Source organism: Micropterus dolomieu, linkage group LG03, assembly GCF_021292245.1.
Source record: "Micropterus dolomieu isolate WLL.071019.BEF.003 ecotype Adirondacks linkage group LG03, ASM2129224v1, whole genome shotgun sequence".
NCBI lineage: Eukaryota > Metazoa > Chordata > Actinopteri > Centrarchiformes > Centrarchidae > Micropterus > Micropterus dolomieu.
Window position 1 is genome coordinate 4,241,530 of NC_060152.1, and position 23,311 is coordinate 4,264,840.

The window sequence follows — 23,311 nt, forward strand, 5'->3', positions numbered from 1 at the left end:
GGGGGGTGTTGGATGATGGATCAATAGATACACTATCGTATGAGTCTCATTATCTAAAGTGGCCATAGAGGAACCTGGAGAAAGAGTCTTAAAGGATCTTAAAATGCACTCTGCTGCCTGGTGAAATCCAGCGAGCAGACTCTCCAGAAAAAAAAGCACCCATCAATCAGATAGATAGTGAGCTGTCGGTGATGAGAGGCCAGGTCTGGAGCCGTTCGCCAGTGCTGCACTTAACACACCAGAGATCGTGACGCAATGGAGATCTTAGCAGAGCACCAGAGATTGCTTGTGACCTTGAGGGGCGTTGACGCTGTTAACTTAAGAGAAAGATAGCAGTATTTTTTAAAAATTCTCATCAGTTCATGTTGTTAAGGGCACTGACTGCATTTTACTGTCAGAAAGGTTTTAGACCTTCACCTACAACAAAGTGTTACATTACACACTGGGGAGGAAACAGATTGAAAAATTTAACTCAAAGGCCAAAACCATGCCCCCAAGAGGCAACAATGTTTATTACACCCATTTAGTGACTTACATTGCATTTACTCATTTTGCAGACGCTTTTATCCAATGCGACTTACATTTGAGGAACAACATACAAGCATCAAATACAGCACAGATCTACAACTAACAATACATACTAGTAAGAGCTAATAGCACATATCACATCGATGGGGTAAATACCTGGGGAAAGAAATAAGTCGCTCTGGATAAAAGTGTCAGCTAAATGAATAAATGTAAGAGTGCTAAAAGTGCAATCAATACAAAATAACTGTAAGGAAGAAGAATAGATAGAAGAAGATCACGGAAAGTGCATGTTAGAGGTTAGGAGTTAGAGGTGTTATAAGAGGAAGTGTTCTCGGAAGAGATGAGTTTTCAAGACCTTCTTGAAGTTAGAGAGGGACGCCCCTGCTCTGATGGCATGTGGTAGCTCGTTCCACCATCGTGGTGTCACAGATGAGAATAGCCGGGACTGGGATTGCTTTGTGTGAAGGGATGGTAGAGCCAGGCAGCGTTCGTTGGAGGAGCGCAGCGGCCGAGAAGGAACGTAAACTTGTATTATGGAGTTTAGACCAAGTAGTCACTCTGTATGCAAGTATTAGTGACTTGAATCTGATTTGGGAAGCCATGGGTAGTTAGTGGAGGTCGCACAGAATTAGACCATTAACTCCTAAATTCTGACAGTGTTATGTGTGAAGAATGTGAAGTGTTTTGTTATTCTTCGTCTTAGAACATGAGTGGATGATGATGATGACACAAATTATGTATAATGTCTGGCCAGTCGCTTTATGTTGCTCTGGACCAAAGTGTTGAACAGACAAATATACTTACTAACAGACATTAATGAGTCATTCTTAGGCTTCACAGCTGTTTTATTTTTGTGTTTCGGGAGAAATTACTATGTTCACACAGAAAAAGTGTAAAAATGAAATATTTGAATTATATCAAAATCTGATTTCACATTGGTTCGAATTTTGCCACAGAACAAACACAGTGAGGCCAGTCACACTCAAAACTCATTGTATTGCTAATCAGCACTTCACATGAAAGCGTCTCATTGTTATTGAATTATAAGCTGTGGTGTAGTAGCCATAATAGATCTGCTACTGCTCTGGTAAAAGTATAATCAGTACTAAAACTAGCTGTAGTACCACTGAATCCTCTTGTTCATTCAGACCTGATTACATGTATGAGTAACTTGCTGCAACACAGCAATGTATCATGGGACATATGAGGTACACGGGACATTATTATATTTAGACAAGTGCCTACATGTGCTAGACTGCTGTGTGACTGTAGCAGTCATACGACATGTTCATATATATACACAGACGTGACACATTAGACTGTTGACTAACTTCGTGAGGAAGTACGTACGGTATCTACCAAAAAACAGACGATATGTCAGAGAAAATAAATACGGTAAAAATCTATTTTAACTCTAGCGTGGGAAATTATTTAAATAGGTTAATGCTTGTGATCAAATCTTGTATCTTGTGTTCATGTACTAATAATGTTAAATTATTACATTTCAAATGATTTTTCTCCACTTTATTTTTTATTTCATGCTGATCATAAAGTTAGTGGAAATTGTTTTGTTACATCCTTAATGATAATGTCTTTCTCACTGAATCATGGCCTTATGACATGTGATTATAGCCATATTAGCATTCACACGCTAAAACAGCGCCCTCCTGTTTGAAACTGACGTTCCTATGTAAGTTTTGTCCCTTACATCCCTTACATCACTTAAGTCACTTACATAACTTAGAGCTGGGGTAGGCAATTTATTTCATATGCATTTTTTTTTATAGTTGCAGAAATTCTCTTTACATTCACGTGACTTACATTGGAGCCAGCTTCTTTTAAAGTGTAACATAAAATTGAACATAGCCTACCATCCTGCCTAACAGTAAACATAATATATATCGTAATAAGGTGCTGCACAGACGTCCTATACAGACGTATTTTTGGGAAGGACTGAAGGAAAATGTAGATGCTTAATGTATCAATAAAATGTTCACTAACAACATTTTTTATTTGTTTCCCAATGATATCCACTCTTGCAATACAATACACAATAATACATTTTGTTATGTTTAGCAACTCACAGGACTTGGCTAAGGTTAGGGAAAGATCATTGTGTTGGTTTAAATTTGAAAAAGTTTAAAGACTTGACAAACATACTCACTTCCAGCTCTTTACATATGGACGCTTGGTCAAGACCCCTTGATGTTGCTTTTTATTGCCCTGGGTACCCCCTTTAGTTTAGAGTAAGGCACACTGGTCAAGTTAGCAACGTTTAATATGCAATGTCCGGTCAAGTTGGCATTAATAGATATGCATCATCCAGTAAGAATTTCAAAGTAAAACTAGTGGGTAACATTGTGAAACGGCACAATTTGGTTAGGTTTAGGCACTTAAACTACTTGGTTAGGTTTAGGAAAACATCATTGTTTGGGTTAAAATACGTGTGTTACGTACATAGATTATGTGCACTGATGTTTTTGTTTCACATGGAAAAAGAACACCAGTCTGGTTTCTGGCCCAACCACCTCTTTACTCTGACTTTATATACTACACCAGTTTTAAGCATTCATAAATGACACTACAGGGCTTCCTCCAGTGAGTTCATCTACACTGAGGGACCTACCAGTGCGTTACAAACTGACGCTAAGGCGTCTTGACCATGCGTTGACCACATGTGACTACTTGGGAGTGAGAACCGGTTGTTTTACTTTATTAGCATTTATCCAAAACCACAATCTTTTCCTAAACTTGACTAAAGTGCTTTTGTTGCCAACACCTAACAGACTGGACTCAGGATGCTAACCTCGGTCTGTACATGTGGTACAATATAGAACTTTCTTCAGTACAGAACAATGTCACCAAGGCCTCAAGGTCCATCCATTCAACTACATTAGATATAGAAATATTCTTTGAAATGATTCAGCATAGACCTGAAAGCAAACTATTGTAAAATTTAAAGATAAAACATTCTTGTACTAAACACATGTTCATGTTTTACAATGATCTGATAAATAATAAAAGCAGCAGAGCGCTAAGTTCAGTGCCAGCCTCTGTAGCCTGTGTAATCTGACACCTGACATCATCTGGTTTATTCAACTGAAACCAGATGTAATTCCTCAGCCTGGAAAACAAGAAACTCCTCCCCAGACCAGGAGCTCCCATTTTACTTCCTCAAAATTCAACCGATATAAACTTACACTCTGACTGACTCTGACAGTGTTAGACTCAGAGGACTTCGCGAACTCTTTGACTTGTGGACTTAAGGTAAAGTTTATTGTTTACTGATTTCCTGGTAAAGAGTTTTACTTTCAGTTTTGTGAATCTTTCTCTTGAACAGGGGTAGTTTTAGAATTAGTAAAAATCAGTCTTTGAATGGACTTTGTACTAAAGGTAAACTAACTTGTGTGTAACTGAGCTGAGCTGAACAAAAACTATACAGAACTCACTTCATTACATGCATTGACTTACCAGGAAAGACTTGACTCTTAAGATTTCTTCCCTTTGAATTTAGGCTTGGATAAAGTATTTTTGCCCGCTAAGAAAGCAATTAGTCTTAATAGGATTAGGATTAGAGAATGATTTTGACCCAGTTGCACCTTAACAGAAAGAGTTTTGGTAGTCAGAGCTGCAGTGTTATGCAGAGTTAACGTGGCAAATTCAAGGAAAATATGACAATAAAAGAGACAAATGAAAACATATCATTGAAAAAAACATGATTTAATTTCCTAAAACAAAAAGACCACACTGGAGAGAATTCTTCTGACTCATGCAGTAATAGAGCACAGTGCGCATATGTTTTGGATTAACTGTAAATGATTTGCATAGATCACAAAACCCTGCTGCTTTAAATCATAGAATTTCCATCAAATCAACCAAGGGTGAAGCCATACTACATATAATCAATGTGTGTAGGAAGCAGACAGCGTAAAGCAGTTAAGCTCGCACAGCCTCCAAGGAACCGGTTTGTTTTCTGCCTTCAGTTTAGTTCAACTTAACAGGTCGATGACCTTTATTGGAAATAATGGATGCAAATGCAGATTAAAAGTAGGATGTGATAAAAACAAGGGAGAAACAGGGCGAAGTTGATGAATGACAGATGGCAGGAAAGCAGAGATAAGCAAAAGTGGAAAGTGTCTGAATCCATGAAAAGAGACCAAGAGAACTTTTCTGACAACAACAAAAAGTTAAGCTACAGTGTGTAGTTCACCAAAGTTTGATTCTTTATCTGGTGTCTGGGACTCATATCTTTGGAATGAAGCTGCTGATGTTCGTAGCAATATTTTACCCAGACTAATGGAATATAAAAAACACCTCTCAGAACAGCAGTTGTTTCATATCACTGACTTGAGTACTGTTTTTTTCCCTCCAAATCAGGTGTTTTAGAGCTGTGGGGAAAATGTGTAAAACTCATTGAAACCATCATGTGACAGTAAACCACTCAACAGAAACGTATACAAAGTGATGTTTCATTTTAGATCCGTTTTACTAACTGTGGGGGTTTGAGTTTCACACCTGACTGAAAAAAATTCCAGCCCTGTTGTACATTCCCCTGGTGACCTGTCTGTTCAGTTCTGTGCAGCTAAGTTACTCTTGAAATGAATTACAAAAACAACGTTTAAACAAAGTTCCAGCCAGCACTCTAATCTTAGTAAACATTCTTATGTGTATCTGAGACTGATTTGGTGTACATAATAATGAGCTTTTGTGTGTTGTTGTTCTTTCAGGATGTTGCAGTGTGTCTGTGTGTTGCTGCTGGCAGCCTCGGCTCTGGGCCGCCTGGATGAAGCCTCTCTGGACATCCAGTGGGAACAGTGGAAGGTCACACACATGAAGGAATACAATGGCCTGGTCAGTGTCTTCTAGTGTGTACCGTGTATGAAAGTTTTAAACATATAAAATAAAAACAGAATATAATAGTATATGTAGGATAATTAGGATGGTAGTCATCGTAAGGGCTTTAGTAAGTGGCACTTAACACCTGGTGCTAATTTCCACCTGTTAAAAGGGAGTTGCTCAGGGTGAGAAATCAATGGCTGTCTAAAATTATAAAAGGTCTATAAAAGTCTAGACCTGCTCTATATGAAAATGACCTCAGATAACTGCTATGATCTGGTGCTATATAAATACAATTGAAATGAATTAGCAAGCCAATCACATATTTATTGATAGAAGATATGTTTGGGTTTCGTTTTTGCCAAACACTCCTATCCTTGAAAACACTATTTTTCGCACATCACAACTGTACTAAAATCTAAACACACAATCATTACCCTTCTTGAAATTGAATTCTTTGTAACAACTATGTTATTGGTTTTCTGGAGAGCACAGTCTCTTACTTTTGGATGTTTGCCTCAGGTGGGGAAAACATGATTGCACAACTTTATACTGATAATGAAAAGGAAAGGTCCGAGACAAATAAAACCCCTGTACTTGTTTATGTACCAAATGTACAAATTTAGAGTTGCATACTCAAATGAAGCCTCATATTTTTATTAACAGACCACAGTCCACATCTGAACCCCTGATGGGAAACATAATTGTCTTTAAAGAATTTTTTAAGAAAGTTTTTATATTTTCTGACGCACAGTTCTGACTTTGTGTGCAAACTACTGAGAACTGCAGAGAATGACAGTGTTAAAGATCAGAGTGAAAATCTTTTCTCAGGATGCCACTCCCATGATGCATAGCTGGAGTCTCGGTTGTTTTAGAGGAAAAGTGTACCACAGTGAACAATTTCCTTTTCCTATGCCAACTTTCAAATTCTTCATCAGTGTGTGTGTGTGTGTGTGTGTGTGTGTGTGTGTGTGTGTGTGTGTGTGTGTGTGTGAATGTTTAGATGCGTGTCTAGCTCTTTTGTTCCCTCTTCTCTCTGTCTCTCTCTTTGTGCTTCAGTAAATTGCTCAACATGTGGACATCTTTGTGTTTGATTCACCGTCTGTCTGCAGCTGAGTCAGTTTAACAGCCATTCATTTCAGTGTTAGTCTCCTATCTCTCAGCTGGTCGGTTTCTGCTGCCGCCAATCTGGTGGATATTTTTATTGGAGGACACAGCTCTGTTGAGAGAACATTAAACAGAGCCTCGCAGGAGTTTTAAGTAACTTCATGCCAATATCAAATCTCCATTTGGTTGGCTTTGTTGTTCTTTTGTTTTGCCAACAATCAGTGTTAGGTTGGTATGTGTGGGGTCTTATTTTTTTCATTTGAAAAACACAGGTCATTATACAAGATGAAAATGGAGGTGGAGGGTTTATTGTTGATTATAAAATCAACAAGATAATAAACAGCAAGGTAAATGGTTGGTTGGTCAGATTTTGTGACTATTCACACCAACTGGAACATCTGAAATTTGGGTTTGTGTTTTGATTAATTGCAGAGGCAAGCGGTTAAAAATGGACAAAAAGTGCTATGGGCAACCTTGTCAAGTTCCCTTTGTTGCTCAATTGGTAGAGAGTAATATCTATTGGTCATTCGCAGAGGGAGTATTTGTTTTTGTTTTCCCCAAAGTGCCCCAACAACCAACCAAGTGCTGTAAGTGCCTCATCATAAACACAAAAGCTTATTTATTCTTTGACCAGCAGTTCACCACCAGTTGCTATAGTGAGTGGAATAATGTGTTGCAAGGGTTGATGTTGTTGGAAAATCATATAAATACAAATATGTTCAGTATCCATATATTGTGACGTAAGCCAGGCGGAAATACCTTCCTTTCAAAACACATTTGATGTTGCAAATTAATAGAACACAAACATGAATTTTGGGAGACATGTAATAGCCAAGATAACATGGTTCCCTTTTGTTCTGCTCTAGTTATGATTACAAAGTTTCAATCGCCACCAATATGATTAGAATCTGAATATTAATGAAGCGTGGAAACAAATTCATTTAAAAAGAAGAGGCTAGCCATAATTTGGGTCATATACATACACAGTCAATTTTCAGATGTCAACAAACAAAATAGCTCTATCTTTTTAAAACATTATTCTTTCTGGTTTGACTTTGGTGATGTGGAAGAGATACCCTAACCCTCCAAGATCCACATCCCACATCACTAACGTCTGACAATACAGTTGAAATATCCTCTATCAAAACAAGAATCAATGTCATCTAACATCATCAACTGCAAATCTTAAACCCATATGTTTCAACGTATCACCGTGTTTTTCTTTTTCCAGATATACAAGACACTCGGTACTGTAAATAATATGAACAATGTCAAAGAAAAGCAAGAAATGTGAGGCCGTCACTGGTTGCTCTACTTCCTTGTTTTGGCCCAGAGAAGCAAGACAGATGGAGTTAGAGAACAGAGAATCAAAAGTAAAGCAGGACATGCACAATGAGAATTTACAGTGACTTGGTCTATCTCATCCTTAGCCAGTAATTCAGAAAAGTTCATTTTCAAAAGGCTGTAGACCCACTTTTGCAAAAATGCCTTTGTCTATTTATTTACTTTGATTCAGAGGTCTTGTTAAGGCTTAACCAGGCAAATACAGGAATACCTACCTGGCTTATAAACTGAAATCCCATGGGCAAAAACATCTCCTTAATTAAGGTTTCAAATGAGAGTGGAAACGCCACTCACCTTTGACTCAAAATATAGAGTCAAAGCGAGTGAAGTTTCCAGTTTCCCTGTTGCTAAAATGCTCAGTCTTCTTCTTTTCTTTGTTCTACTTCCTGGCTGTAAAAAAGGAAGGAAATGTAGTTTAGCTGGCATTAAACCAGAGCCGACCACAAATTTACCTCCTGACCGCTCAGTGAGCATCTGTTTTCACGTCGCTCTTCGCCGCCGGCTAGAGGTCACCACTCCACAGCTGTGGAGTGTGTGTGTGTGTGTGTGTGTGTGTTTCTGTGTGTGTAAAGACGCATGTGTGCAGTTTATTTAGAGTGCTGCATGTGCCTGGGTTCATGTACAGTAGTGTGTGTTTAAGTTATTTTTATCTGTATTTGCTTGTTCATGCTTGCATTTATTTGACAGTGTGGGTTCATATGATCATTAGTGCTGTATTATTTACATTCCTGTGTAGTCAGCAGAAAAGACTCTCTCTCTCTCTAATGGTAACTTTAATCAGTATTCCACCAACAGCTCCTCTAATTCAACCCTCCTTGAACTGACATCACTGTAATAGACTGTGCATCATTTGCATTTTCCATTACTGGAATGGATATCAAGACAGAAATAATGATTGTTGTTATGCTAATAGTTGTTAAGACCACGAATACTAAGTAGAGCATGGATGTTTTTAGGTAACCAACAAGCACTTGGATGTATCTTATTGCCATGTTGTGACAGATCAACAGCGTGCATATAAATGAAAGTCAGTCTCTTATCATGACACATACGTACAGATGGAAATATTCTAAAAATAAAGGATAAAGTAATATTTTAACACAAATTACAATTGCATTGGACAGTTATGTTGCTGAAAAACTGTACGTGAGAACATTGCTATGTGAAAGTGCACTGTTTAATTGGCCTAATTAATGAAAACGGGGCTCTAATACAGACAGGCTTCCTTTCCAATTAAAACGTAAAATTGCCCTATTTGCCCAGATTAATTTCTTTGAGCTGTCAGGTGTTAACACAGGAAGGAAGGAAGGAAGGAAGGAAGGAAGGAAGGAAGGAAGGAAGGAAGGAAGGACGGGAAGCAAAACTTAAGATTGAAATATAGGAGATAAAAGAATCTGCATATATTATGACCTCCTTATGAAGCCCATCACTGTCAGGTAAAAGAAAATGGCTGGTGACTCCATAACTGCGATCCTTTTGAGGTACTGGATCCTCCAGAGTTCACATTTCTGGACTTAATCTGCTATAAAATGTTTTAACGCCTCCTGCAAATGTCAGAAATACAGATTTAAATTCTGTCTGAATATCCCATACGCTACTCAGTTGTTTAATGATACCTTCAGGTGATACTGTCAACTTTGTGTTCAGGTGTTTATGGAAGCCAGACATAGACTCCACTGTTTGTTCCTGCTAATCTCATTCTACACAGCATCTGGCTAATTTGAAAGCTTCTTAAAGAAGGGTGATTCTGTCTCATGTCCACTTTCTGTTTTGACTCAAAGTGACACATGTTCTTGTCTGTCTCAGGATGAAGAGGGGATCCGCAGGGCCATTTGGGAGAAGAACATGCGTATGATTGAAGCCCACAATGAGGAGGCAGCGCTGGGTATACACTCCTACGAGCTGGGGATGAACCACCTGGGCGACATGGTAAGTCTGAGGCGCTTCTGCATGCCAGAGGCCACACTTCTCCTATCTTATCTCAACCTGTTTAATGCCAGAGTACATGATATCAGTCAAATAATATCCCAATCCAGCAGACACAAAGCCTTGCAGACATCGGATTTATCCCATGTAGTGTGTGTCATAGTGGAACGCAACCACATCTGTCTGTAGGACTCTTCACAAGGCCCTGACAGAAAGACTAGCATGGTGCGCAAGTTAAGAAAAAAAAACACAAACTAAGATTGGTTGATGTTTGGTGTATGGTCTGACATGTTTATCACTAAATCAGCGGTGCTATAATCATCTAATCTGAGTGTAATGAGCATCTTGAAAGACATCAATGTGATGTAGTCTGATCCCAGCCTAATCCATATGGCAGTATCTGTATTTTGGCCCATAAGAATTACTAAAATTATTATTAGCTGATTAATCAATAATCGTTGCAGCTCTGGAAATCAATCAGCATTGAGCCGCTTTCAACTACAGTCTGAACAGTCTCACTGTGTATCCAAAGCACAAGCTGAGATCCAGCTGCCATTAGCAAATGTAGCTAGTAATAATTGATCTTTCTGCTCAGCGCATTCATTAGGGAAAGTTCTGCTTCATTCTCCCACATTCCCACAGTCTCACATTATACACATGAAACTAAACGTGCTACATTTTCAGGTGTGCATTCTCAAGTGTGTAGTAAAACTTTCTGAAGTAAAACTCCTAAGTGTCAGAGATCCATAATTTAATCAGCAGTTGTGGCTTTTAGCTGCTGTCATCTCAGCAGTTTATATGCTTCTCTCATGAATGCTGCAGCCCACTGAGGTCAAACAAAATGGGTTTGCTGTCCTTAAATCACCTGTTGTCAGTGACTTGTATGGCAGTGTGGGTCATGACTGACGGTTGTTTTTGCATCAAGATGCCGGATGAACAAGCTGTACATAAAAAATTGGTGGAAAGTAAAATGCATAAAATACAACACGCCAGTGCTTGGGCTTATTTATTAGTGACAGGAACATGTATACACATTCAAATTCTGGATAAATGACCAATTTCATGTTTATGTAGAACAGGTGGTGGGAAAATGGTGTTTTCCATTTTCATTTTGACTGAAAGCACTTAAGTGAAATGAAAGAAATTAACAGATGGTCTGTATTTCTTCCGTTAATGATCTTTCTGCTTACAGACTGAGCTGTAATGAAAGCACTGGGGCATTCTGATGATAGTTAATGGCAGGATTCTTTTAAAGCAATTGCTAAATATCGTATAACCAGCAGCTTCACTGTGAAAGCCAGCAAACTACGCAGGAGTTACTTATTTCAATTCCTCTTTTGCTTTTCATATCCTCCTCGTCTGCTTCTGCTTTAATGGCATTGTTTTGTAAATTGTGTAGATTTTCTATTTGCACTTTTATGCCTGCATAAGCATGGTGTCCCTTTTTGACATTGGTACAGTACAGAAAAATGACATTTCACTTTGGAGTAAACTGTGTTAAACCCACCTTTTCATGAAATACTTTTCATCCTCCATCACCCTGCTGAAACAAATCCTCCTCTCATATCTCCTTTTACTTTTGTTCTTGTCTTATGTCTAAAAATAAATCATATCTGCCTCTCTTCTCTTATACCTGTCTCAAAACATTTCTGTCTCACAAAATTACTCCAGGCAAGGAAAGTTTCATACCCTCCGCTGTCAGGGTGATACAATCTGTGACCCTTAACTTCTGGACTTCTTATTTCTTGTAATGTTTTGATCAATAAACTCAACCTGCTGTTGCAAACTTTTGTAAAGTATCTGAATGAAAGCATCAGAAACATCCCCAGAACATGATGCAAAATGTTAATTGTTTCTCTGTCCATGCAGACGTCAGAGGAAGTGTCCGAGAAGATGACCGGCCTGCTGGTCCCGATGGACCACGAGCGCAGCTTCACCATGGCTCTGGATGACAAGGTGTCCAAGCTTCCCAAATCTGTTGACTACCGCAAGAAGGGCATGGTGACTCCAGTGAAGAACCAGGTCAGAGATCATCTAGCACTAGCACACATCTCACCCCTCGTGTATTTAGTAACCACTACATGAATTGTTATAACATAAAAATTGGTCCTTATTATATCCAGTTCATGAGAGCTTTGAGATTTAGTTGTTTTTTGGCAGACAACCAGCTGCACACAAAACAGTGTAGTTCAGACATACATTTGTCAACCAGTTTGTCCTTGAAGCATTCTCTTGTAAAATCAAAATATATTTGAAATCACTTCTCGTTAAGTCTAAACCTCACCTTTATGTGGCAAAAAGGCCTTTTTCACAGCAGGCATTTTGACTTATCATAGATTATTATGGTGTCTGAAAAATGTGATTTATTTTCACAAAATGTTTCTTTTTATACACTCTATTTTGATTTAACAAGAGAAAAGACTTGGACAGATGAACTGAAGATGAATGCACATCTTGTTAACTCCCCCACCTCCGTTAGAGAGCAGTCTATAAGCTTTTCAATACTGTCTCAGAAATTAGGAGAAACTGGCAAGCATGAGCCACAGTAGTCAAAGAAACTGAAATCCACAAAAAGAAATGTATTCATGAATGTAACCAGTCTTCTTAAGGTAATGCTGGAAAATCCCACAGGTCGAATCTGTTGAGTCTTACACAGGTGGTAGAAGCTGATAAAGTTCAAGTTAGTTTATGAATAGGGAAGTGGAAGAACCTGTTGGTAGACTCTATTTCATCTTCACATGTCTGGCAGAAAGGAGAGATGACAATTAACTAAATCAATCATCAGAACACAATTTATGACAACCGAGATCACATGATAGAAGCATTACATTTCAGTAAGCACAGCGACCAAAACAGACCTGGAACATGAGATGACATTAGACCCAGACTGAAATTACTGTATCATAGTGCATTCGAATGATATCAGAAACAATGTTTCGAGAAGGAGGAAGTTATTGTATTGTGGAAGCTGTCATGTTCCTGTCGATAGTTTTCCAGGTAACCGAAATAGAAGATAGTTATCTACAGATAAATAGTTCAGCTGGGTTTTGGCATGTGACAGTGTTTGTTTGAGGTTGGGAAAGGTTCCCAGGGCTGTTTATAGGCATGTTTGAGAAGGAAGCAAAAAGCTTCATTGATTTCTGCAGTGAAATGTGGCTGAAGCAAAATTAATGACATTAGTGGGAACATATAACAAAATGATAATGATATAACGAATGTAAACTGTGGAAATATTAAAAAAGAAATGTGATTTAAGCACATGAACATGACAGAAATCTACAATTATCAGCATATAAAAACTATGAATAATAATAATGCAGAATTATGAACAATTATTAATATGTTGATATTTTCCCATACAAAACTTGTAACTTCATATTTTTCAGCCTTTATCTTCAGGGTTTTTTATTTCATTCTATTGGTCTTATGAAATCTTTCAAACGTAATTGGATGAGTTCAGGAACATGTCCTGGACATACAAGGTTTGCACCCAACAGCTTAATGCGCTAATTTGAACGAAAATATTTAAAAACATTCTCCAACATGTGCGAGTGGTGCTGTGGCCTTCTCCAGAGAGCAGCAGCATTGACTTCAGAGTATGTGGAGAATATTTTCGCTTGTCAAAAAAAGACCAAAAGCTTTCAGAAAAATACCTGAAAACAGCCTCCATTTTTCCCCCAGTTGCAACCTTACTTCATGCTCCATAAAAGCAAACAACCCCAGTTAGAGTACAATCACGTAACATGCCGGAGGAAACAGCCTGTTCTCACTGCCAATGGTCTTTGAAAACAAAACAATGGGTTTGGTTATTAGATGTAATTAGTCATCATGAGTGGAATGGACAGCCGGGCCTTGTTTATGCAAAAAAGAGTCGAGCAGAACAGGAAGCACATATATACATAAGTATATAAATATGGCATACACCTGTGCTTTCTGCTAAAAGGCAGATTAGCAGCAGAATGATGCATGAATGTCAGTACTAACCCTGAAGCTCTGGAGGCTCAGCGTGGTTAATAGTCAGTTTTCAATGGAAATGTTCATGTGCTGTTTTGCTCTACTTAATATATAATGTTAGTCATTTGTTTTTGCTTGGGTTTTGTTTTTACCGTGATGCAAACACCTACATTCTTTTGTAGCCAACATTTATTTTGTCCACAAGTAGGCATCCAGAAAGAGATATGCATTTTTTTTTTTACCCTGCACAATTTTATTTTAGAAACATTTATTTTAGCTGAATTTAGAAGTAGTCAGGATACATTTAAGCATGCAATTTATTTATTTTTATTTAATTCAATTGTGCATTAAAATGCAGTATTTTGTATTTCAGTTTAAATATAAATAATCCCTGTAATTGTAACGCCAGTTTATGTGTCAGATGTTATCGCCCTCTGATGGATTAAAATCAAACTGCAGCTATAAACAGGAATTATTGAGCTGCTCCTGTGCTTCCTGTCGTCATGAATTATGCAGCAGACTGACTGCACTCTGTGCATACAGAGCTCTGATGCTTCCTCCCCAGCTCCTTTTATGATGACTGAATAGTGTTTTGATGTTTTGTTTGTTTCTGGCAAATTTCAGCTATACCAGAGCTCAAAGCCACCTTCAGAAAACCCCCCGTGATACTGATGCGATTACATATTTACAAAGTTTTTAATTGGAGCAAGTCAGAGCAGCAGAATGTCAGAATGTTTTCCTAGAGGAGGAACAGCTGAGGTGTTTTAACTCGAAGGCAAGAGTTTATAGTCAGACAAGGACAAGTTTTACCACTTTATGACTGAGAGAGCATGAACACAGAAGCTCTGTTCTTCAGCACAGACCATGGATCCAGTTCTTTAAGGAAAACAGGTTTAACATTTGGGAATTCATAATAATCTCTATCAGATGTGAACTCAAATAGCTACTAGTTAGTTTAGGGCCTGTTTAAATCGGCCTTCAGGTAAGTCAGTGTGACATGAGGTGTACCTAAGATACTACATGGCTAAATGTAAGTGGACACCTGAACATTACACCCATATGTGATTGCTGAAGATGTAATTCCAGTTTTCAACCAGATGTTAGAACCTGGCTACAGGGATTTGCTCCTATTCAGCCACAAAGGCATTGGTGGCAACACTGACACTGGTGATCTGGTCTGGCTCATAGTTGGTGTACCAGTACATCCCAAAGGTGTTGGATGCAGTGTAGATCAGGGCTCTGTGCAGACCAGTCAAGTTCGTCCATACCAAAGTGGAAATATCATTTCTTTTATGTAGCTGGATTTAGGTACAGGGGCCCTGGAAAAGGAAAGCGCCCAAACGGTTGGCATAAAGGACACTGTTGTCTAAAACAGTCGTTTACAATCTTTTTCTGCTTGTGACCCCTTAAAACAAAGGTTACCTGTCAATGCTGGTTACATTTAACAATTGGTTTTTACCAGTTCAACCAAAGACTTTTCGCCCCTTTATGTTTTTCTGGAAGTGGTAGGAATAATGACAAGAAATACTAATTCACGTAGTAATTCACTTGATAGAAACTAGGCTAAATAAATCTCACCAAAACCGCCTTGGCTAGTCTTTCCACTGTTTCAACAATCATCAGTTATAGTATGTTCAACATAAACCCTTAATTCACAGAATGTCCACATACTTTTGGCCACACTGTGTATTTATGGTAGAACATAACATGCATGTATAAAATAACATGCTCAAAGTGAGTCATTACACTGGGTTTCAGTGGAGCGCTGCACTGTCCCATGATGATGTGTTGTCAAAGCCTGCCTCCCAGTGGACAGACAGGGGAAGACACAAACTAGACAGCTTTTTGTTTTTTCATGTCTCGTTAATCAGTTTGATTTCCCTGGGGGGATTGAGATGCTGTTGATTATTGATTAATCTGCAAATTATTTTCTAAATGAATCATCTGGGATATAAAATGTCAACTATACAGATTGTTTTTTTCCAAAAGTCCATGGTGCTGTCTTCAGATGACTTGTTTTGACTTACAAACAATTCGAAACCCAAAGATATTCAGATCACTTCCAAATCAGACAAAGAAGAGCAGCAAATCATCACAACTAGGACAGTTTGGGCATTTTTGCTGGGGAAAAATGTTACTTAAATGATTCATTCATTTTCTTTCTATCAACAAATCAATTCACTGATTGATTGTTTCAGCTCTGATCCCAACCAGCTGTGTTCTTTTTTCCTTATAAATTAACACCTGGATAAAAATACATTGAATTATCTTATCTTTATTCTTCTTTTATACCATCTAAACAGCCACATGTCTTTCTTTTTCTTCAGGTTTTCATGCATTTTAGTTTTTCTTGCTTCATCAAACTAAACCCCTCACTCACCTCTCTTTCATCATTCTCCTCACAGGGTTCCTGTGGCTCCTGTTGGGCCTTCAGCTCAGCCGGGGCCCTGGAGGGCCAGTTGGCCAAGCAGACGGGTAAGCTGATAGACCTCAGTCCCCAGAACCTGGTGGACTGCGTCACAGAGAACGACGGCTGCGGAGGAGGCTACATGACCAATGCCTTCAAGTACGTGCAGGAAAACGGAGGCATCGACTCTGACGAGGCCTACCCATACATCGGAGAGGTAAGAAAGCCTCACTGCCATACATATGAAGTTAACTAAGAAATATCATATTATCCTAGACTTGTGTTTAGTCATCAACTATCATGTGTCCTGAGATTAGGTTCACCACATTCGTGAACATTTCATTTTTCTTTCCTGCCACGTTTTAACACTTATTCCCCTGCTGTTGTTGGTGTAACATCCTGTTCTGTGGCCACAAATCACAACTAAAGCAAAACTTAAAAACGTGATGATTGTCAGGGAAGTTCTGGAGTTATAAGCATATTTTTTAAACAGATGTGTATCATGATACACGTTTTTAGATTCAGGGTGACTTACACAGATTCTATTATTTTGGGGGGTCTTGCAAGAAACAAGCCGAGGTATCCTTACTTTCAGCCCCAAGAGTCAGTTTGTTTAAACCAATATAAAAACATGTAAAAAGTGTAAAAAAGTACCGCAGGCAGATTTTGTTACCTTTGGACACAGCCAAGCTAGCTCTTTCCCCTCGTTTCTGGTCTTTATGCTAAGCTAAGCGTTTGCTGGCTTCAGCTTTGTATTGAACCATAGTATTAATTGAACGTACAAGCATGAAAGTGTAATTGAAGCTAATAGTGTTCCTCCCAAAACTGAACTAATCGTTTAAGATGTTAGTTTTAAATTACACTAAATACCCAGCAGTCTTACTAAAAACAGAATGACAACAACTTCCAGAAATCAGCTGCAGACACAGACTGAAACCACAGTGGTCAACGGTTCCTCACTTGGCTGTCAGGATCTCACACTTGGCCCAGTCACATGTCAACACACAAAGAAAAAAAATCACCCCATTCAAGTATGACATTACTGGAGGTGACTTAGCAGAAATGATAAAGTAGAAACTCCTCCATTTTCTTACAGAGCAAACAGTATTTCCTCCTTAGTCATCTATTAAAGTGAAAAGGAAGTACAGCTGTCTGGTAATGATGTTTGCCCTTTGTTTGGATACCAGGAATGTACTGAGGCTGTTATCAGACACGCCATGTGAAATGTGCACGTGACAGTGAAATCACAAGGTTCAACATTTTATTTTAAATGCCATTTATCTGACCTTTGTTTTTTGTTAATGAATTATTCGTTTGGACTATAAAACATCAGACAACAGAGGAAAATTCACAATTTGCCAGAGCCTAATAGGACGTCATCAAACATCTTTTTATTTTGTCCACAACCCCAAAATATGCAATTTACTTCAGTGTTAGACAAGGAAAAGCAGCAAATTTTCACATATGATAACCAGGAAACCTTCAAATGTTTGGTGCTCTGGTTTTTATTTGATTTTCTCTGGCTCGACTAACTGATTAATCGAGCTCTACATCTCTGTACATTTGTCTTTGTTATTCTTCCTTTTTTTTATACATACCTTAGAGCATCTTAAAATATTTAGGGTGGTACCAATGACCACACTGTGTGTAATTACCTGAAATTACCATGTCACATTAAGGGTTATACATTTTCATTGTTTTCCTTTTCCTTTGTCTTGTGTGCAGGATCAGCCGTGCCGTTACAATTCATCAGGCATGGCAGCCCAGTGCAAAGGCTACAAGGAGATCCCAGTGGGCGACGAGCATGCGCTGGCTGTCGCACTGTATAAAGTGGGTCCAGTATCTGTGGGCATCGACGCCACGCTGAGCACCTTCCAGTTCTACACCAAAGGTGAACTGTTCAGACTTTTTTTTCTGCTAACAGACACAAAATTACCAACCCATTTTTATGATATGTATTATTTCATGCAAGTAGTTGGTAAATGAGACAAATGACAAATGAAATGGTTATCCATTCCATGCTGCTGCAAGCCTGTTAACCAGGTCTAACCAGACAAGCCACATCACACCAATCTTCCGTTGGCTCCCTGTGAGGTTCAGGATTCATGTTATAGAGCCCTGCATGGTCAGGCCACTGGGTATATTTCCAACCTGCTTCGCCTGTGTACCACTTGGCCACTTAGGTCTTCAGACCAGGTGTAGCTGCTCCACGCACTTAACTGAAAACTAGAGGTGATCGTGCATTTAAAGTGGTGGCGATTTTATGTTGTTGTTGCTTTTGTTTTGTTGTTGTCTCTTATTATACATTGGCTTTATTATTCTTTATTGGCCTTATTATTTATTATTTATTTATCTGAAGGGTGCCATATTGAATAAACTTTACTTGGCTATTTACTTGCATCACAATATGCTACTTTACAGCAAGCAAAGGTGACTGGATTAACACTCACAACACATTTTGTGATAGGGATTTTCTTGTTTAAGAAGAGTGTAGTTGAAAATGTGCTAACGCGATTCAAAGGTCCATTCCCATCAATTGTAATTATTAGCTCTTTAATTATAGATGATTCTAAAAGACTATCCTTTTCTACAGCAGTGAATGCTTCTCGATGTAGCTCAACTAAAATGTCAATAAGGATTTCATCTTTGACATGGCAGGTGTAGTTTTCCATACAGCACCAGGGCACAGTGAAAGAAGTTTGTCAACTTAATGAGAAGTTAGAGGTGTGCATCCTGTCGCCTGCAGCTCTTCATCTAACAGATCGCTGTGGCGTTTTGTTCCATTACTCCCCGACGTATTTCAAACTGATGACACTGACAAGAAAATGACCAAAATAGCCATTGTCTTGTTTTGTAGATGAATTTTTGATGAACGACCGCGGTTAGCTCTAACCACAGAGACAAATGCTGTCAAAGTGAAGCAGCAGCAATTGGATGTTTGGTTTGCATTAGTAGTAACTTTATATAGCTCTGATACAGTTTAAAGAGAGCAACTAGTAAACAGTGAGGCTGATATTACTGAGATAAAACTGTGCTGGATTACATGCATGCAGCATTCTCATGTGAATGCCTTATATTTAGGCAGGTAATCTGAACGGTGTGAATGGCTAAATGTAATATATCGGGAGATAATTACTTTATGTTTTTTGATAATTCAGGATTTTTCCACCAGAATGTTCTTCCTAGCAGTGTGGAGAGGTCTTTAAAAGTATTTTTGAAAATAAAACAAAACAGTTAGCTGCATAAATAAAACAATAAAAAAATGCATCACCATTTTAACCTGATTCAAATTAATATTCATTTTCAAAAAGGGAAAGCAACATAGAAATTGTATTAGCTACACGTGTATTACATGTTAGTTCAGTTCTATACTTCCAGGATTTATCCTCTTCGCCTCACTCTTCTTCTCCTTGCATGGCCCAGGTATTTACTATGACCGCAACTGTAACAAAGACGACATCAATCACGCCGTGCTGGCAGTGGGCTATGGAGTCAACACCAAGGGGAAGAAGTTCTGGATTATCAAGAACAGGTGGGTCATGTCACCTGGCATCAGGTGGCTCATAAGGCTGCCAAAATGAAACGACAGGTTCTTTATTAGTATAGTGTTGATTTGATGCCTTCTGTAGGTGACAAACTGATGAGCTGGAATGCTGTTGACTCCTGGCGATGCTCAGCCACTCTCATGTCTCTTTCTTTCCATCTGTTTCCTCATCTTTTGTCTTTCCCTGACAGCTGGGGCGAGGGTTGGGGCAAAAATGGCTTCATCCTGATGGCACGCAACCGTGGCAACCTCTGCGGCATCGCCAACCTCGCCAGCTACCCCACTATGTGAAGAGACTAGCGTGAAGCTCAGAGGAAGACAAGGGTGGACGTAGGGGCTTTGCTCAGACTACTACACACACAAATACACTTGGAAATGTACACAGAGTTCATTCCAACATGTCAGCAACCACTACAAAAAATTAATGAAAGGTTTACCTTTATCATATATATACATATATATCCATATTTTGGATTATCCATACAGTAAAAATAAATTAATGTAGGACTTTTGGAATGAACCTTCCCCAGTGATAAAAAGGGCTACATGTTGAGAAGTGTTGGATCCCAATGTCCAAAAAAATGTCTAAATGGGACGTTTGGTCATCTTGAATAAATTGAAGCACTTTAAACCCCTTAAGTCTTTCGGTTTAATCTCCGAACCAGCCGACTTCCACTTTTGTCTGCTTCATAAAGAAACACATACAGTTTTAGTACCTCCAGGTGTTAGTAACCCTACCCTACATCACCGGTTGGCTTTGCGTCAAAGTGCCAATTTGAATCTACAAACCTACCAGGCACAACCAACATTTCACCGGATTTGACTTGTAGTCAGTGACAGTTTCATTCCCTAGCTTTAATTACAGTTTGTGTGCAAACTAACAGAGTTTAGATTCAGTGTGACAGGAAACATTGCTGGGCAATGGGACCTCCTCCTTTCCTGTCGACGCAGAGTCACTTCCTTTAGAATTTTAACCAGTTCTTCTCTTGATCGTGTCGACTTTTGGTGTTTTTGTTCTGTTCAGCACTTTTCTGATGATCAAACGGTAAAGTGATGTTTTCTATGATATTGAATAAAGGTTTCATTTTGAAGTTGAGTGCCTCATTTGTATTCTTCATACTAATTCAAACAAACAAAGAAAATATCAGCTGCTATAAGCAAGCTATATGAGCTACAGCAAATAGCATTTTGTAATGAAAATTTCAATTGACTGGTTCCTGTACAAACACTGTAAAGTCTGATACATACTATATACACCCAATGATTTGATGTTAAGAGTCCACTTTATGATGCAATGACAGACCTTTTTGCCCCACCAGCTACCAAACAATAACACAATGTTTAGGTGACAATAATGTCCTGTGGTTTTCTAAATTTAGTTCAGTAAATATGTGATGCCTGACAGTATATACCGAAAACAACATGCCATCTTTAAACACTGCTGTAATAATAGTAGGGGTTCATTCGGTGTATTTATAAGAAACTCATCACAGGATCCAGTTTGTCAAAGTAGTCTAATTTTATCAAACAAGAACATATCTGATTTAGAAGTATCAGTTGCTTTCTAAGAATATATACTATATTGCAGTGATAGGCAAATAGTTGCCAGTAAGCCAAATCGTTTGCATGACTTTTCACAAATCTACTGTAGATAAAAATGCAAATACTATAATAATAATCTTGTATCTTGCAATGTCTAATAGGTTGCATGTTGTTGTACTAAAGTCTGTATTTTACCATACAGTAGCTTCAGTAGCAGTATTCCATGGTGTCATACACAATATGTTATATACAATGTATTATATAAGTGCAAAGCATGTAGTATAAACATAATCTTACACACTATTTGTCAGTGGCTATATAATACTAATCAAACACCAAATATTTATATTCACAGCAACATATTTACAAATTTGACTTTTATATGATTGTTATTGATTTAAGTTCCTGTGGTAGCAGTATGGGTTTAACCATCCGTCCATTCCACTCTTTGGTCCAGAGAACTCATCAACATCTGACCTCCTGACCTTTTAGCCAGCGTCCTACACTTTAGTGCAGGATCACATATGCCTGCTGCTACTGACTGCATTCCCAAGACATCTGCAGTGCAGTCATGCTCCCCAGACCTTGAATCCTAACATCTTTTGTGACCTTCCTGACCTTTCTTATTGCACCCCATCATACCAGAGATTTCAATTTTACACCAGAAATATGAAAATCTATTAAGCAGTTTGCCATGAAATAAGAAACATATTCATTCCCCCTGACTTGGAGGAGTGTTTTTCATTTCCATTTCTCCAGCCTCAGGACAAATTGTCAACTTTGCTGACAGGATATCTCATAATCTCACTTTATGTAATTTACTAAGCACCTTAAATCCTGTTGAAATCCTTAGTTTCTTTAGTGTTGCACAATTTTATATTGTGAAGTGCAATGCATATCACAGTATATGGACTGCTACTGCAGACTTAAAAAAATATGAACTTTTTGTGTGTAGACACTAATTACTCCTAATTAATTGTTTCAATTTATAATAATATAATAATATAATAATACAACTTTTGCTCATTCTTCATATACTCAGCAAAAGAAGAAAGTCCCTTTTTAAGAGCACTGTATTTTAAAGATAATTCTGTAAGATTTCAAATAACTTTACAGATCTTTATTGTAAAGGATGTAAATAATGTATTCCATGCTTGTTCAATGAACCTTAAAAAATGAATGAACATGCACCTGTGGAACAGTCGACACTGACAGCATTTAGACGGTAGGCAATTAAGGTCACAGTTATAACTTAGAACGCTAAAGAGACCTTTCTAGTGACTCTGAAAAACTCAAAAGTAAGATGCCCAGAGTCCCTGCATGCTGCAAAGAGGCATTAGGACTGCCGATGAATTGCAATTTCTGTACTGTGAGATGCTTAAGAAAGCACCACAAGGGGGGGGGGGGGGACAGGAAGGACAGCTGATCGCAATGGCGACACTTTGTGTTGACAAGTGGTGGGGACATAGGGGCTCAGTTTAGGGCTGTGAAGAGACACTTAGCTCGCAAGATGTCACGATAAGCGATATTAGGTTCACGAAAACTAAACGAAAAGATCCTTAAACAGTGTTTTAACGATATCCTCAATGTCAACATATATGAGCTGGGTGTCTGGGGAGACCTCTCCCAGGAAAATTTGATCATGAAACACTTCATTTGCTGCTTTCTCGTGAATGTTTCTGCAACAATGGTGGAAATGTATTATTTTTTTATGTAAAAGGAAACACAAAATTCAGGAAGCAAACATTTTAAAATATATAAATATAACAAAATCAGCCATTTCAAAACGTGTTCAGAGCGTCCCCAGTGTAAATGAGTGGCAGTGGCAGACCACATGTGACAACACCTGCACAGAACCACGGGCCACACCAGATACTGATTGTTACTTTTGATTTTGACCCCTCCTTTGTTCCGGGGAAACATTTTTCCATTTCTGCTACTCCCATGTCTGTGAAACTTTGTTCAGTTTGTGTCTTAGTTGTTGAATCTTTTTATTTTCACACAAATATTAACACATGTTAAGTTTGCTGTAGAAGCTGTCGTAAGTGAGAGGACATTTCTAATTTTTGCTGAGTAACTTCATTTTCGCCTGTTGGTCTTTCCACTGCGTCGTTTCAGGTGAT

At 38.4% G+C, this 23,311-nt stretch overlaps 1 protein-coding gene across 1 annotated transcript; it reads left to right on the top strand.

Annotated features, from left to right (window-relative positions):
- Positions 1–3,669: 3,669 nt before the first annotated feature.
- ctsk (cathepsin K) lies at positions 3,670–20,737 on the top strand. The gene is made up of 8 exons (XM_046045518.1): positions 3,670–3,795; positions 5,256–5,379; positions 9,622–9,744; positions 11,611–11,763; positions 16,101–16,319; positions 17,828–17,993; positions 19,526–19,634; positions 19,838–20,737. The coding sequence occupies exons 2-8, from the start codon at positions 5,257–5,259 to the stop codon at positions 19,935–19,937; spliced, it is 993 nt and encodes a 330-aa protein (XP_045901474.1). The 5' UTR covers positions 3,670–3,795; position 5,256; the 3' UTR covers positions 19,938–20,737.
- Positions 20,738–23,311: the final 2,574 nt, after the last annotated feature.

Excerpts from the sequence above, each read along its gene's own strand:
- ctsk (XM_046045518.1), top strand. The coding sequence starts at position 5,257 with ATGTTGCAGTGTGTCTGTGTGTTGCTGCTGGCAGCCTCGGCTCTGGGC. Across the intron at positions 11,764-16,100 it reads TGACTCCAGTGAAGAACCAG|GGTTCCTGTGGCTCCTGTTG; the intron begins GTCAGAGATCAT and ends TTCTCCTCACAG. Across the intron at positions 19,635-19,837 it reads TTCTGGATTATCAAGAACAG|CTGGGGCGAGGGTTGGGGCA; the intron begins GTGGGTCATGTC and ends TTTCCCTGACAG.